This window comes from Pyrus communis, chromosome 5, assembly GCF_041283825.1.
Source record: "Pyrus communis isolate YQ-2024b chromosome 5, ASM4128382v1, whole genome shotgun sequence".
Lineage (NCBI taxonomy): Eukaryota > Viridiplantae > Streptophyta > Magnoliopsida > Rosales > Rosaceae > Pyrus > Pyrus communis.
In genome coordinates this window covers 13,624,821-13,642,748 of record NC_142569.1, presented here as the reverse complement: position 1 = coordinate 13,642,748, position 17,928 = coordinate 13,624,821, and the positions used below count along the sequence as shown (strand labels likewise).

At 36.0% G+C, this 17,928-nt stretch overlaps 2 protein-coding genes across 2 annotated transcripts; one reads left to right on the top strand and one right to left on the bottom strand.

Moving 5' to 3' along the window:
• Positions 1-1,308: 1,308 nt before the first annotated feature.
• SKS3 (SKU5 similar 3) lies at positions 1,309-5,809 on the bottom strand. Its single transcript, XM_068464384.2, has 9 exons — positions 5,270-5,809; positions 4,367-4,476; positions 4,014-4,284; positions 3,789-3,927; positions 3,087-3,450; positions 2,334-2,699; positions 2,156-2,234; positions 1,824-2,020; positions 1,309-1,659 (listed from the first exon to the last, which is right to left on the bottom strand). Exons 1-9 carry the CDS (start codon positions 5,402-5,404, stop codon positions 1,551-1,553), a joined length of 1,770 nt encoding a protein of 589 aa, XP_068320485.2. The 5' UTR covers positions 5,405-5,809; the 3' UTR covers positions 1,309-1,550.
• Positions 5,810-9,378: 3,569 nt separating this feature from the next.
• Positions 9,379-10,887, top strand: LOC137725757 (uncharacterized). The gene is made up of 2 exons (XM_068464538.2): positions 9,379-10,399; positions 10,507-10,887. Exons 1-2 carry the CDS (start codon positions 9,944-9,946, stop codon positions 10,567-10,569), a joined length of 519 nt encoding a protein of 172 aa, XP_068320639.2. The 5' UTR covers positions 9,379-9,943; the 3' UTR covers positions 10,570-10,887.
• The last annotated feature ends 7,041 nt before the right edge of the window (positions 10,888-17,928 follow it).

Genomic DNA, 17,928 nt, shown 5'->3' with positions numbered 1-17,928 from the left:
CCAATCAGGTGTGGCGGCTACTGAAAGGGAAAAGGTGCCCCATGATTTTGGGATAGTTTTTGGGGGCATCAATGCCATCATCAGCCCTTATCGTGTAACTTGTAAGGGTGGGAGTGAGAATGACAGGGAAGAAATGGAGTAATTGGCACAAGAAATGTGTGGTGTCCGTTGGATTGGACCAGACTTTTAAGCTTTAATTATTTAATTAATTAATTAACTGTTAAGTCTGTTATATTAGAAGATAATCAATTTTAGCTTTACTTTTGGTAACTCTTCGAAAATTAACTACACATGTTTAAGAGAATACGAAGATAAACTGATATGGTAGAGTAATACAAACAGAAAATAACGACTTTTCTAAGTTGTTTATCTACTTTTTATCGTACAATTTTATAACATTTTTTTTGTAATTAAACAGAAAATTAAAGTGATTTGTAAGATGGTAAATTCTAAAGTAATGGCGGATGTGACTGTTATTCGTCTAACAGACCAATGATTTCAGGTAAGGCTGCATTAAGCATGTTTCGAGCCTTTGACTTGCTAGAGCAATCCTCATCCATTCTAGGATTTGCAGACGGAAAGTGATTTCAAGTTGTCAACACATTTTATTTCACCTTCTACACCTCTCTTAATTTTAACCTAATTTTAACCGTTAATTTTCCTTTGATTGTTAAATCTAATAATTAAAAAACAACAGGATTGTGTAAGTAATGAAAAGAAATACGTTGAAATTCTTTTCTTAAATATATTTTTTTAGGATATGGTAAATAGATTGCAAGTGGTCATTTACCATAGTGATGAAAAGGTATTAAGCTCTTGCATGACGACGTGGGTTTGAACCCTGTCGATGGCTAAATCTAACATCTAATTTAATGGTAAATAGGTTATTATGTAAAATGAATGCATGACATTGACATGCCAAATACCTACCAACCCTCCATGAGAGAATATTGTTTATTTTTTAGGGGATGACTAGGAGGATGGTTTTGTCCTTGCATCCTTAAGATCCTGTAATTTGGTGGAAGCAAAAAGTAGGTTTAGATACTATATATTTGTTTGAACTTAATAATGCAGCACGGCACAATCGAATCAGAACAGAAAGCACAAGCAGTTCAGATATTGTTTTCAATCTCTTCTCCTTTTCTTTAATCCAACAACGAAGTTATTTTTCAGAGGGAAAAGTAGGCACTGATATGTGGTTTTGTTGGGGGGTTTTCTGCATGCAATAAAACGAATTTTGAGATATTTAAAAACCACTCCGGATCATGTGAAAAACGGCTTGCATTTGTCAGTGGACCGTGAGAGGAATCGACTACAAGCGGCTTGCATTTGGAAATTGAAATTACAATTACAAATAGTTTGCAATGTAATATGACAACACATGGTTCATATTACAACTATATTGCTAAATGGGTGGTATCAAACGTCCTACTCTCGTCTCAATACGTTTTGCATTTCTACCATCCCCTTGAACTACATTTGCGCGTTCGATACCAGTTCGGTAGAAAGCATCGCAGTGCTTGCTTTGCTTATAGCTGATAGTAACTTGATTACCGAATGAAAGCCGCACATGCTATGATTAACATAAGCAAAATTGTTGTGCTCGAACGGGTGATTGATGGTGCACTAGAGAACTTGACTCCTCTCTGAGTCTGGTCTCTGGAGAAGAAAACCAAACAAAACTATGCATTAGCAGAGTTTGGAACGAGGGTTTTTAACCTTTCAGATGCTATTGTCTTGATTTTAATCATCTGTAAATATAAATCTCGATGGACAAGTAAATAAACGAACGAAAACTTGGTGAAGAAGTTCGGATGTCTTACTTCTGTAAAGAGGAAAGTAGTCCACAATATATGGTATTGTCAGGCAAAGATTTTTCATCTCCATCAAACTCGGGATTCACAACACTGACATAAACTTCTTGGCCTAGATACCAGGAGTCAAGATTCTGTGCACGAAGGTTCCAAATTCCGGCATTGTCAAGAACAACCAATATGGCTGTCCAAGATCCAGGGAAGACCTGTAGCCATATGAGCATGAAGCAATCAATTAACAAAAAGTAATCAACCTAAAATGGATCAACCAAGAATTTTGTTCCATTCCATGCACATGTAAATGTGTACGAGTGCAACAAGCCTATTGAACCGAGGGGTACCTGTGTAGTAGAGCGAGCAACGCCATCCCATTTGTTGTAAGTGCTTCTGCTATTCTCTGTCCAGACTCCAACATCCATGCTACAGGGCAACAGGGAATCGTTCGGATCATGTTTGTACTTTGCCAGTTCCATAATTAGGAATAGAGAGAGATAATGATTTCAAAACTAAAAAGCTCACCCGACAATGAAAAATGCATAGCCATCCAAATGGTAATTCTGAACAGTGGTGTCATTGTTCTGAAAGATGACTTCCATGAAACCTTTGAAAGTACCATTAATCAGAGATGTGTCTACTTTGGCAGGTCTGTTCATCAGTTTATTTGGGAAATCAAGCTTATAAACCCCCGAAATGTTGAACTGTTGGGCAAGCTTAAGGGGTGTTGAAGGTGGTATATATGAAATACCATTGAGGGTAGTGCGCCACTTCCCATTTATAAGTTCTGCAGGTCTATTGAGGATAACATAGACATCTGTGACAGTGATTTCACCATATTTAAAAGATCCTTGTGGGTTTGGACGAGCAGCACCAGCAGAAACATTCCACCTGCAATTGCACAACCGTCACAAAGATGTAACTCTAGTCAGCAAGCATTTGAGAACTAACATACCATCAAAGAAAAGACCAAAAAAATGGGTTATTAATCTATGGACTTCCAGGGAAATAAACAAAGAAATATCAGGCAGATGAAACTTTCCCTAGATATTAAATATAATTCAACCTCCTTGTATGTAATATAAAACAAAATGCTATGAAAAAGAATATTTTTGTCGGAGATTAATGACTGACAACATTGATAATAGGGTAAGCAATTTCAGTACATATGAAGGTTATCACCATTGCCATTACAATTTTGGGAGTAACTGAATGAGTGTTTTTATTCTTTCAAATATATTTATTAGTAAACCGAAATGAAACATAATCAACTACAACCTTATGGATCTTGCTTGATTCATTGAGTAATATGTGTCGTAATCATTAGGAGGATCAGGGAGAGGACCTGATGCAGGTCCTTGAGAATTGGAGTAGTGCAAGATGGCAACTCCAGTAGCTTTAGCCCATGAAGATGAATTGACAAAACGGGGGCTGGCAACAATATAGTAATCACTTGTGGCATTTTGATCCATTGTAACCAAGAATGAAAATGACTGACCGACATGAATATCCATATTCGCATAATTCTGCTGAACTGTGTATGATCCTTCAGTCTCCACTAGAAGCAAGTTATGATTTTGTATTCTGAAATTCAAGCTAGTTGCGATACCAACATTGTGCACACGGAAGCGGTATGTTTTTCCTGTTAAAGGAAATTACCAACAACCGGCTTCTGTTAAAAGTGCAAGATAATAAAAATGCTAATGCAAATCATATCGGCCAAAGAATAAGTTAAGAACCCAAAGAAAAATCCAAATCAAAAGGTTGCTGGATAACAGCTTCATAAAAACCAAGTAGCCAACCCACATATGCCTTAGTTTTCTACACCCCCCCCCCCCAAAAAAAAGCCCTTAAAGTACACAACTTTCACTAATGTCTCAGTCGCACTGGAACCCTATGTGTTTATATGATTATGGATCAGTATGACAAAATCACATTTGAGAACCACAGAAACATCTCAGACACACCCCAGAAATATACCTGGTTCAACATTTACTGTCAGGAAAGAATTGCCTCCTGCAATAAGTCCCTGATCAAATCGAAAGGGACCTATTCCATTGATGAGGACACCGTCAGGAATTCCAAGGCTAGTACCACTTTCAACATCTTTCCTAAGGTCCTGTTTCCTTACAAGCATGAGTCACGCCTAAGAAACCGAATAAATAGGTGAAATACAAGCAGCGGACAAACACAATTTACACTAACCTTATGACTCTTTGTATACCAATCAGTAATAAAGAGGGTAATATCTCCATCTGGAACAGTGAAAGGTAGTGGAATAACATTTCGGTTGTTTATGGTGATTCCACCATATCCACCTGATGCTCTCTGGAAGTTTAGGGAAGGGAAGTAAAAGAAACTTCCTATCTGATCCTTAACCTGAAATTCGTATGTCCAATTCCATCCAGCATGAATTGGACAATTAGTCCCTGATACACCATCTTGCCAAGAGTTTTTTCGATTTTGTATACCATTCCTGCATTAAACTAAGCTTTATTAGCAATAGTATCATCAATACTTAATATTATTTTGTTGCTGATGGGATACATAAAGTTTACCAAGTGAGAAGCAACGGCTCATCCAAGTTATTTTTCACATTGATAACAACATTCCAGTTTGTAGTAACATTAAGAATTGGTCCTGGAAACTGCCCGTTAATCCCAATAACCTGAAATTATAATATGAAACAAGGGTGAAGCAGGATGTAGCCAAAATACATTATTGTTGCATTATGGAACAATCAGAAGACATTAACCACAATTTAGTAGCAGGTATACCTTCTCACTGTATGAAACCTCGGCTCAACTAGATTCAATTCCTAACTTGGGTTAAGTAGTGAACGGAAAAGACGCAAAAGCCATTTGGTAAAGAAAAATCCATAAGCTCAACACAGTTAATTATCCAAAAACTAACTGAATCCATAGAGTGCTGGTGCTGGATATTCAGATTTCAGACCATTAAACTAACTTGTAATTAAAAAGTTCTTTAATTTCTTATGCACATGGAATTGAACTGTTCCAAGGTTGAAAATCCCCTTTTTCCCTTCCCGAACTTCCCTGAATTGCGATTTCTAAGCTGGGTTGCACCCGTCAGAACATATTCAGTAAGATTTATGCATTAGAGAATATACCAAAGTTGAAACACGTGAACCTCTTAAATCTCTTTGCCATTTTCACCCCACATTATCCTATACAAAGTTTATAAGTTACTACACCTAATTACCTACTCAATTAAACAAAACAAGAGTAAACTTCATATAAGATATACATTAAGCTCAGCATTTATGTCGGAGTGAGAATCCATTAAATGAAAGCAACCACTATGCCTTGGATCATTCCATTTGAAAGACAGAAACTTCAAAAAAGTTGGAAACTTTACTCACAATCACAGCTAAAGGATCAAAGAACACGACTTTAAAGCTTGAAATCGAAAACCCGAACATAAAAAGTGAAGAAATTAACCTGTTGCTTAACCCCAAGCGGGGAGGCAGTGATGTAGGAGACAGTCCAGTCATAGAACACATAAGGGTCTGCTCCCAAACCAAAACCCAATGAGCAGAGAAAGATAACAAGCTTGAATAAACAAGAAGAGGGCATCTGCGAATCGAGATCTTCTCTACAGCCAACCAGAAAATAAGAGGTTTGGGTTTTTGAAATTTTGGTCTGTTGGGAAGAAGGAGCAGCAAAAATGCAAAAATCCAGAAACTGGGTGTGGCAGAGTGGCAGTGAAAGAGCACATGGGAAAGGGGAAAGCACAGCTTTGGTTCGCCAGAGGCGCTTGTTTTTGTTTTGGGTCCCATTTTTTTACCAATTTTCTAAAGGATGGGAGGCTGATTGAGGCCACAGCCACCGTCTATTTAGGGCCTTTACCCTTTAAATTCACCGTGTGGGGATTGGGGAAGTACGTATTGGCCCTAGCTGAGGACCTGAGATCCGCGACTGAGCAAATCTTTTTGACTTATTATCTGTTTGGGATAAAGGCCCTTCTTGAATCTTGTCATTGTCGCCGACTATCGAACTACAGGACTGGACAAGCTTGCATTTTGACTCATTTTTTACTTTTCACTTCCATCTTGAACATTTTAGGATTAGAAATTCCACTGTGAAATATTTGTGTAGTTTTACGTTTTTATGATTTTTTTTTTTCTATGGTCCTAAGTTTTTAAAAGTGGACTTAATATGAACAACGATGAAGTTTGTTACAACCAGACATAAGGAATCATATGTCGTGTCTGAATACGATGTCAATTGACTATCATTTAGAGTAAAAATATTTTTTTTTGACAAAGATAGGATAATCTACATTAGACTATAGGAAGGAAGATTTAAATACGGGACCTCAGATACAAAAATAAATATTTTTAACAAACTGAGTTACAAACTACTTACTATTTAAAACAAAAATATGAATTGTTTTGATATGAGCATTTTGCGAGTACTAGTGGAGACTAGAGCAAAGATTTAAGTTCAAATTGATAAAATTGAGAATCCATGTCAACTTAAACTATGGTGCCCAATAGACTATAGCGATGAGGCGACCAAACAAACAATAGGTACAAGAATTCTCCTCCCTCTTTTTCTCTCACTCATTCTCTCCCCTCCTGTTTGAATGCTTAAAATTTCATCTTTGTAGAGAGAGAAGAAATAAAAAATCCTGTGAGAGAAGGGAAGGGAAGGGAAGGGAGGGAGAAAAGGAGGGAAGAGAATCCCCATCATAACAAAAGATAAAGATTAATATGATGGGGCATTTGAAACTGATATTTGTTTCAACTTTGAGGGAAAAAAATATCACTAGATATCTAATTGACGAATATGAACATTAACCACAAGGGATTGTAAGTTAATAAGTGAATTGGGTTTGATTAAAAAAATTAAATATCAATTAGTACTATGATTTAGTGATATTTCTCTTCACCTGTAAGTGAATTGGAAGACCTCGAGTTTAACTAACAAAGGCAGGGATTACTTATACAATTCGTCTTGAGTTTGATACCTAGTTGTGGTTGGCTCATCGAGTTACGTCAAAGACCTAACCCTTTTTGTTTATAGTAGATTTATTGTTGTATAATATATGTTAAAAAATAGTGATTAGATTGGGCCAATATCTTGACCAAGAAGGCTAGAAGCCCTGTCCAGCCCAGTTGTCTGACCTTTATATTTTGAAAGACGGCCTGTGGGCTTAATACGACATTGGATCCATAGTCTCCTCAACTGAAGAACGGAAAAGAATTATAAATCATGTCAGCCAGAATTATGTTTAGTTATCTGACAATAAACCCATGTTGCAATGGATAATCTCTTTACTTTAACCCTTTGCCCGTCATTAAAAAAGGTAATGTACACATTAGCAACGACGGAAACAAAGAGTGGTGGCACATCTAACTGGCAATAGTGCGTGGTAGCAACAAAACTGGTAAGAGTTGTGGGTGACGACCAGAGAAATGGTCCCGCATGATGGCATCAAGGTTATTAAACTCTCAACTGTGGGACCATGAATTTTATTGGGTTGGAGTAATGACAGATCGAAATACTAGTACCTCAGAAATCTGATCATAGACTCAACAAATCCGATCAGGCTAAACAGTCTAAACAGACCAACAGTGCCACCACACCCTGTTAGGCTCCAAAATGGTTGGTGAGGTCCACAAACCTCGTTGAGATTGACCATGTTTACTCTGCAAAACATGAAAACCTGATCCGATTGGGGATGAGTTTGGTTTCTTATATCTTGGAGATTCCTACAATCTAAGGATTAACGTGTGTCGCAAGTAATCACAATCTTAAAAGAAACTAATATCTTATGATAAAAAAATATCTTTTAGGATTCTCTCTGTTCAAGCAAATCCTATATCCTAAAAAGACTCCCTTCCGACTAGTATGAATACACCCATCTAGGGCATATAACGTTTTTCATATGCATACTCTACTCTCTAGCCCACTGCTTGAGTTCGCATACTTTATACTAAGTTGACAGCAGAGAGCCTTTAGCTGGTACCATACTAGTATCTTAAGTTATCCACGGTTGTTTGTTCTTGTTTGTAGCTGGTCATTTTCGCACAACTCCGTTGTCTATGGTGGTGCGGAATTTTAGTTCTAACATCAACCGCAAGAAATTTTTGGTGTACACCGAACACGATCACATAGCGTTATAGTTCCACTAAAAATTTAAAATTACTTAACATGCATTTGTTTTTTTTTATTAATATGCATAATTAATGTTAGACATATCAATCACTTTATCTATCTTATCACGTAACTTTTGTCTCTGATGCTCATAAAAAAAATTTCAAGCCACCAAACCATAGAAACCCTTTGACCCTAAGAAACGTTAGTAAGAGACATATGTACAAAAGCTTAATCATATACTATGAGTGTATGTCTATAATATTCTTCATAACATTAAATTATGAATGTACGAAAGATTATAATAATTATGACGCAGGAAGTAGGTAGCTGAACCAAATAATTGAATTGAATACACGTTAGTTGAACTACTCCATCACTCCAAATATAATCCCCTAAACATTTGTTTAGCAAACTTGTCTTCAATTAATTACCGAAATTATTGTCCATAATTTATGTCAAGACAAAATCATAATCACTTATACCCCAAGTAATGCGTACTGTAATATTGTTATTACCTTTCGCAAGCTACCTTTGATTTCCTATGTGTGACAAGTTGACAACATTATCATTTTTCATACATTTGCAACCGTCAAAATACGACACTAACTTGTTTTTAGTACACTGATAATTTTATTTAATTGAAAGAAAAAAATTAGACTGGAATTACAAAAAAATTATAAAGAGTATGATGCACAATTACGACTAATCTTATCACGATAACTATTTTTATTCATTATAAAAGCATATGAAAAAATATCATGGTTTACAAATTTAATTTAAAATTATTTTTGCAAGGCAGTAAAATTAAATTACTATTTCAATTAATTTCTTAAATTGTAGAATTTTAAATTGGAGATAAAATGGATGTCAAATCAATGTACGTGCAGGCCGGGTAACACGAAATTTGCACCACATATGACACATGTGCATATGCATCTCTTCTGTTCATTTTTGGCAGGGCTAGATCTGGTATCCTATTAAGTATATGCACAACAATTAATCTGTCAAAATCAAACATATTTTGTCACTAAACTCATAATTATGAACTTGAAAGCGGTACATAAAAAATCATCATGGATAACATAGTGGATAGAGATCAATTTCAAGATTCGTATTTCACACTGCACGTCTTGAATTCGTTTTTTCAAATAGAGGTAAAAGTGCTTTTATAAATCTTTTCAATCTTTAAAAAAATGAATTGTTAAGCAATATATAATGATACGACAAAAAACTCCCGTATTAACAATTAAGCGATAAATACATGATGTATGAATATGATTGTATTTAAAGAAAACCCGTATTTCATACGCATCAACGATATTTATGTATACAAAAACAGATAGCAAATTATTGTATACTAAAGAAAATTAGGGAAGATTTTGTTGAAAAAAGAAGATGATGACAGTGCTTTTGGTTCGTTATGACCTCTCAAGTTACGAGGATTCTAATTTTCCAACTGTATATTTTAACTGTTTAACCAACACCTCGCTCCTCGCCTTCTCCGAAACTCTATCCAATATCTCCACCTCCGCCTCCTCCTCTTCCTCCACCTCCTTGTGCTTATCAGGTTCCGCCACCTCCCCGTGCTTATCAGGTTCCTCCACCTCCTCGTGCTTATCAGATTCCACGACAAAAATCACCCACCAAATCCCGCCAAATTACCACAACCACCGTTTACGTACCCACATGGCAGGCCCCCATTGGGCGTCCTCTTACGCACTACAGGTTGAAAACACAGGGAATCACAGCCATTTTCCAACTGGGGCCCACCCTCCCACCACCAATAATTGATCATTCTCCTAATCCCCTCTGTACTCAAGCTGGCACCACTCTCTGCTTCTACACTTCTACTAGATCACTACCTCCACTCCAAAAATCTTCCAATTCCCTCCTCCTCCAAAATCTCAAAAACCCTAATTCTTCCAAACCTCTGTAAATATCACCACCACCACAAAAAAAAAAAAAAAAAAAAAATCTCTCTTTTGAGTTGACTCAGGGATTTTAACAAACATGCAGCTGCTAGAATTCATGTTGTGCTTCCTTCTCTTATGGATCACGTGCTCAAGTTCGAAGCCAACGTCGATGTACGACGTTTTGCGGGCCCACGGGCTTCCGATGGGACTGCTGCCGAAAGGGGTGGTCGACTTCGAAATCGACGACGCCGGCAGGTTTACGGTCCACCTGGATCAGGCCTGCAATGCCAAGTTCGAGAGCGAGTTGCATTACGACAGAAACGTTTCGGGGATGCTGAGTTTCGGGCAGATCGGATCCTTGTCGGGTATTTCGGCCCAGGAGCTGTTCCTCTGGTTCCCCGTTAAGGGTATCCGGGTCGACGTCCCCAGCTCCGGCATCATCTACTTCGATGTCGGGGTTGTTTATAAGCAGTTCTCGCTGTCGCTTTTTGAAACGCCACCGGAATGCACGGCTGCCTCTGGCGGCGTTGAAGCCGTTGGGGCGGTGTCCAAGGTGAATTTCAATCTTTTTCTCATTTGTTTTGGAAATTATTGCTATTTGGATTGAATTTTAACAGAAAAATGGGACTGAAAGCGTGTAATTGATTGATTGATATGCAGAGTGAATCGGGGAGATTGCGGTCTAAGCTCCTTTTCGATCATGTTGGGAGAGATTTTGTGTAGAATTTTGGAGGGAGAAGTGGATTGGAATTGTGGGTTTTGCAGAGTCTGGATTAGTGTGGGTTGGGTTGAGTTTTTTAAATTTTCACTGGCCTGTGAATTCGATTCGAAACCGAAGATTGGAGGAGGCAGAGGGCAATACAGTCAGTTTGTTGTGTCTCAGCTGGAAAAAGATTGAGTGAGGTAGAAGAAACAATTTAGTCCGAAGAAGCCCAAATCAGGTGATGCAACTGTTTTGTATTTGTATTTTTAAGCTCATAATTGGTATCGTGGAGATGGTATAAAAGCTTGCAATAAAAATCCTTTACTTTTTGTAGCAAATGTATGTGGATTTCGATTCTTCGTCTTTGCTTTGTTTTTCCCTGTTTTTGTTTTTGTCCATACACACCATATTCTACGTTAAACTAATCTAAATTGCGGAAGGGAGCACAAATCTGCTTGCCAATGTGGCTACGCATACGTAAAGGGTAAAGGAGTAAATGAGAGGAAGAGAACTAACCCATCTATTTATATTGTCTAATTCTATGCGCAAATCCAATTTCAATTGAGGACTTTTATCTAACTTGTTGTGGATGATTGGGTCTAAAACCTTGAAGAACTCCGTGTCCGTTGTCTCAGAGAGTTTTGAGCAGAGGTAAATTCTTTTTGCACCGGATTTTTGTTCCAGGAAGCTGTTTCTATGTGACCAAATCCTTCTTTAGTTTTGGTTTCCTTCAGAGCAGAAGCTTTGCAGATGGTGTATGCGTAATTTTTTTGTTTCTTTATGCAAGCGGAAGTATGGGACTCCGAATGTTAGGTAAATGCTATTAATTACTTGAGTTACTAGCCTTAAGTGATTTTTTTGTATTGGCTACATATGTTCCTTCAAATAGTTGAGGTAGACTAAGAGCTAGTTTGATATTGCTGTATTTTTTGAAAAAATTGTTTCTGCTGTGCTGTAAAAATAATCAACTGTAAAATAAAACAGTTAAGTGTTTGATAAACTTTTGTTGTAAAAATATTTTTAACAAAAAAACAAGCAGTGTTCAAGTATTTGGTAAACTTTTATGTAAAACTGCTGTGACTATATTAAATGACCAAAAAAGTATAATGTTAAATGTAATATAATATTTTATTTTTTATTTATAATTTCATCTTCAATCTTCAATCTTCATCATTTATCTTTATTTTATTTTTTTATTTATAATTTTAGGTTCCATCTCTCTGGTTTATCTTTGTTTTATATTTATTTATATTGTTATCTTCCATCTCCATCTCAAATGAAATTGTGCAATTAAAATGAGACCAAAGTCATCTTCTTCCTCGCGCCTGACTCTGCAAAAAAAAGAAAAAAAATCTGATTCCGGCGTCTTCATGTACGCCCGCCTAGCCCCTGCCCAGTCCTGCATATATTTTGTGGCCGATTCGGAAGGCGTAGATTATCCAACGAGACCAGAGGGGCACCTGGGCTTCATTTCCGACGAGGGGAGGGGCGGTTGTCCCTCTGTAGCTTTGCTTATGCTCTAGCCCTCTGGCAAGCGTTTCGTCCCTGGAATAGTTCTTGTAAAGTAGAAATCTCCAGAAGATCATCCTCGCCAATAACATAATCTTCGGCGGCCTCGAATTCCTTGCGAAGCCAAACTCGACTTGTCCTCTCGAACAATCGGATTCGAATATCTGATATGATGAGGGAAGCGAGAAGGAGAAACGAAGAGGGTATAATTGGGTTTAAGAAAGTTTCATTAAACTTTACTGTTCATCCGCCTACTTTGAAAAAAAGCATGTTTTGAGAAGCAACAAAATGCTACTTCCATTTTTCTGCTTATTTTGGCTGGAACTTTAAAAATAAGCGCTTATTTTTACATTTACCAAACACATTTTACACACCAAATTTTTTCATAGTTGTTTTTATTTTATTTTTAATTTCAGATGTGCCAAACTAGTACTAACAATGTAGGAAGAGATGAGGCAGAATTTCCTGTATATCAATATTTTGACTGGAATTGTTCCTTTCGCTTGAGTTTGAAGTGTTCTACAGAGGACCAATCACTTTAGGGTTTTATCGTTATGAACTTTATATATATCCTTTCGCTTGAGTTTGAAGTGTTCTGCAGAGGACCACTCACTTTAGGGTTTTATCGTTATGAACTTTATATAGTTTTATGGTTATGAACTTTATATATATGGGATATAACTATATATCTCCCTTTATATATATATATATATATATATATATATATATTTTTATTGCATCTGCAATAGGCATATCATGATTTTTTGTGCTAATTATATATTTTTAGTATCTTTCTCGGAAAATATTTTCCTCCATCATTGTTTGACATGTGGACAAATTTGCTTTTTGTGATATATAAGTTGATGTAGTTTTGTATACGTGCCAACTTATAATTTGCAGTTGAGAGAGAGTTTTTAATTGTTAAAAAAAAAAAAAAAAAAAAACTAGTGTTCATTTTTCTCAATCTTCGAGACTTTTTTTCTTAAGGCCAACCTCATTTTGATTTCTCTTGTATTTATTTTTTTCCTATGGACCCTTGGTGCCTGGATGCTCAAGGCTTTAAGGCAAAGATTCTGAATGATTGATGAAAAAGCCTAAACCTGTAAATGGCTCGAATTTTAATCAGATCAGTCTTGATTCATATCCGAATTCAATTATAATTAGATTAATGAATTTAGTATCTATTTGGTTCATCGGATATGACTTGTTAATCCATATTTAACTAACCTTAGCTTCATATTGGATCAGATCCTTATTGGATTTAATTTAAAACCTAGAAAAAATATATATTATTAGTAACCTCATTCTTTTATTATATTTTTCTATTTATAATTAAATTTTTCGTGTTGAATAATAAGAAAATAGAATATAATTATATTTTTATTGCATAAAAAGCTTAAACTACTATTACACAAAAGAATAAATAATATAAAAAATTAAATAATAAGTTATATTAAGTCGGATTGTAATTATCAGATCAAGCCTCAATCCATTTATAATCGGATTTTATTTGGGTAATCGTATTGAAAATTGCAATCCATAGCCTATTAATTACATCAAATTCGTATCAACATTTGAGCCATCGACATGTCTAGCCTTGCCCTATCACCACCCAACTCAAGGCCCAAAAACAACATCAAATTAGATGTTCTGAATTTACTGCTTGTCCACTCCATCTTAGTATGGCCCATAAATTAAAGAAACATAATGCCGGTTTAGACTTTTTTTTTATTTTTTATTTTTTTTAATAAATGATATTATCTTTATCGAGGAGAGGGGAGTGAGTTTAACTTTACATTGAACTTAAATTTGCTTTTAAAATGGCTAAAAATTCTGAAAATAAAATACTCCTCTATCGATGTTTAGCAAAAACTTTACAAAGTTATTCTGAAATGTTGAGAATGTGGTTTTTCACCACACACTTCTTAGCACTATCTAAGTACAAGTACAACACAGTTTTTTTTTTTTACCCTTTTTTTTATATTTTTTTTTAACAAAGGATATTATTTACACTAAAGGGGTGGGGAGTGGCTAAGCCTCACAATAAGCTAGCAATAATGTGGTTCAAATCATGGACGGATCCATATAGGGACCCGAGAGGTCCCGGGACCCTTTGGAAGCCCGAAGAAACACTTGTGATCGACCTTCGGGACCCTCCAACAATTTGGCAGGTGCAGCGGAGAGGCTAATTGCCTCCATGGATGTGCATGCAGCAGTGCTTATAAAGAAGAAGTACAACACAGTTCTTTTTTTTTACCCTTTTTTTTTATATTTTTTTTAACAAGGGATATTATTTACACTAAAGGGGTGGGGAGTGGCTAAGCCTCACAATGAGCTAGTAATAATGTGGTTCAAATCATGGACAGATCCATATAGGGATCTGGGAGGTCCCGGGACCCTTTGGAAGCCTGAAGAAACACTTGTGATCGACCTTCGGGACCCTTCAACAATTTGGGTAGGTGCAGCGGAGAGACTAATTGCCTCCATGGATGTGCATGCAACAGTGCTTATAAAGAAGAAGAGGTTTCTAATTTTTGTTTTAATCCTCCAAATCGTTGCAACCTCCCAACTTTAAACTCAAGTTACCCTATCCCCTAGCACCATTTTCCGTTCCACCACCTCTAGTTGCCTAATTTGATTTCTTCCAAATTCATTTAAGTTTTTTAATCCTAGACTCTAGGGTTTCTAATTTTTGTTTTAATCCTCCAAATCATTGCAACCTCCCAACTTTAAACTCAAGTTATCCCATCCCTTAGCACCATTTTCCGTTCCACCACCTCTAGCTGCCTAATTTGATTTCTTCCAAATTCATTTAAGTTTTTTAATCCTAGACTCTAGCCTCAACTCCCAATTGTAATATATATTTTACATTAACAAATTTCATCTTGATAAAGTCATTAATTGATGTGTTATGTTGCTGAGGAGAATTTGTTGGTTTTATTACCTTTGAGATTATTCTTGATTATTATTATTTTTTTTAAAGCGGGACAACTAGTGGTAAGCCACGGTTATCTACCCCTTCTAGGGGCCTAGAAGACTCACAGAGACATTTCAGCTTTCTCCTGGCCACAGTCAAGCAGACTCTCTAGCTTGGACCCTTGAACCCGGGACCTCCCTGTTTTTTGTATTTTAAGAGTCGAAATCCGCGCTCTTACCACTTGGCCACTTGATGTGATTGATTAATTTTGATTCTTCAATGAACCAAATTCAATAAAAAATAGTGCCATGGAACCAAACTATTCTAATATATATATATATATATATATATATATATATATATATATATATATATATATTTTAACTTTTATCTTGGGACCCCCCGATCTTGAAATCCTGGATCCGCCACTGGTTCTAATTTGCTTTTGACAAGAATCAAATGTAAAACCTCTTACTTACAAGTGAATACCACTAGACCGTAGTAGTGGCCGCATATTTTATTTTTGTTACTCCAAGTCTCCAAATAACTACCTAAAATTTTGAAAAATTGACATTTGTTAGGTTTACTAGCATTAAGTTATGAGGTGGACAAATACGAAAGCATGTTTTAACTCTCAAGTCATCTATGATGCTTAATCAACGCAATTTAACTAAGCAAATTTATAGTTTAACTTCTCTAAAGGGGGTCGATTTGGGGGACTAGAGCACCAAAGACATCGATTGGTGAAAACCTACTTTAATATTTGTCCAACTTGTCATTTAATACTATAACGTCATCAGTTAATGTTAGTAAAGTTTTGACTTAACGTTGGTTTTTATTTAGAATGTTTTAGAAAAATAAGACTAATTTGAAATGACTCTAATAAATTGGTGATAGTTATTCGTACTTATCCCTAATTATTTTTGTTCTAGAATTATCGCTTTGATGAGAGTATTCCACCTTTGCTGTAAAAAAGAAAGGGAAAGAAATAAGACGATTGCTTCGAAATTGGAATTATTAAGCATCCTGGGGCATGCAAATGGACATCCCCACATGTTAGCGTTTTGTATCTGCATTCATTTCCATGGTGCCATTGTTACATATATTTATTATGTCCCAACTTCCCAACTCATTATGTGGAGAAAAACTTGTGTGGGGCTTTACTTGTCATTGGACGTTACTGAGTGGCACTACAATTCAATCAAAACTTGCCACATGGCAAATCTTAAATATGATGTTTTATATAATTAATATATATCATAAAATTTAATTAGTGGTTCAATTTTTTCCCTCGTCTCTCTCTTCTTTTAATTTCTTCCCAAACTTTCTCTATCGTCTTCTTTCCTACTTTGTGTTTTTTCTTTCTTCATAAAAATATGGTCACAAGGGCAACAAAATGGAGGCAGATGTTTATATGCTTGAATCATAGCACAACGGATGTGGGATTTCATTTCCTGCTATAAATGAAATAATTCGGTTTACTACAAAAGCATTTATACTTGAATAACAATATTTGAATCAAGTATTATGACAATAGCTAATTTAAGGAACATAACAAAGACGAGCTATCAATTTCCAAATGTCTCATTGAAATGCACTTTGGTCAAAATGATCAATGCTACAAAAAAAAAAAAAAAAAAGATTACGTATCCATATTTTACACAAAATACTGTTTCACAACTATTTTGTTTTTTATCATTGTAAAGCAGACATCTAATTTAACTCCAAAATCGTGGAAACAGTATTTTACCTCTTCTTGATGTTGTGGGAGACTGCCTAACTATGGTGCTTCTTCATAATTGATTGCTCCAAAAGATACTTGAATTATTACAAAAAACTCAATTACTTAGCAGAGCGTTAAAAGGCATTCCAATTTAAACACTCAAATGCATATCTAAGAGGAAGAAAAAAAATTTTAACTATTAGATTAATCTTATAGTGTATAATAATTAGTAAAAAAAATAATTATGGGAGCTTTAAATATATAAAATATATACATATATATATATATATATATATATATATATATATATATATATATATATATAAGATTGGCCATGTGGTGAGTTTTGAGTGGGTTGTAGTGCTACTTAGCAAAGTCCAGTGGCAAGCAAAGCCCCGCACAAGTTTTTCTCCATTATGTGGTTTGACTTGCGGTTTGTATCTGCATTCATTTTCATGGTGCCATTGTTACATATATTTTGTGCATGTTAAATCGCAAATTGAACCAAACACGCTGTAATATTGGGGAGATTACATCGTTTTTGAGCTATTATGGTTCGATTGTGATTTGAAATTTGGATAAACTGCAATGTGTGGTTTAACTTGTGATTTGAAACTTAAAATCGGACCGAACTAAATTGTACCCAACCCTAGTGAGTCATACTCTTTTGTAGTGACCAAAAAAACATTCTTCAATGTATTAACTCCATTTCTTCTCCATCTTTAACGTTAGAGACCAATGTCCTTTTTCACATAAAAAACTCAGTTGATCTTGAGTTTGAAGTTACAACTACCCAAACCAACTCACCAAAGACACTATGTCATATCTTTGATTAAAACTTATGTCACTTGAAAAGATTATTTTGAGTTTGGCCCGGTTCTGTCTAGTTGCATGATTGCAAGATATTTCTTGTTTTTTTTTTTTTTTCAACTTTTATTTGGTTCATCGTATTCATAGTAGGTGTGACATCCCACATCGCCCAGGGGAGTGATCCTTAAATGTATATTCTCATCCCTACCTAGCACGAGGCCTTTTGGGAGCTCACTGGCTTCGGGTTCCGTAGGAACTCCGAAGTTAAGCGAGAAGAGGGCTAGAGCAATCCCATGATGGGTGACCCACCGGGAAGTTGCTCGTGAGTTCCCAAAAACAAAACCGTGAGGGAATGGTAAGCCCAAAGCGGACAATATCGTGCTACGGTGGTGGAGCGGGCCCAGGAAGTGATCCGCCCCG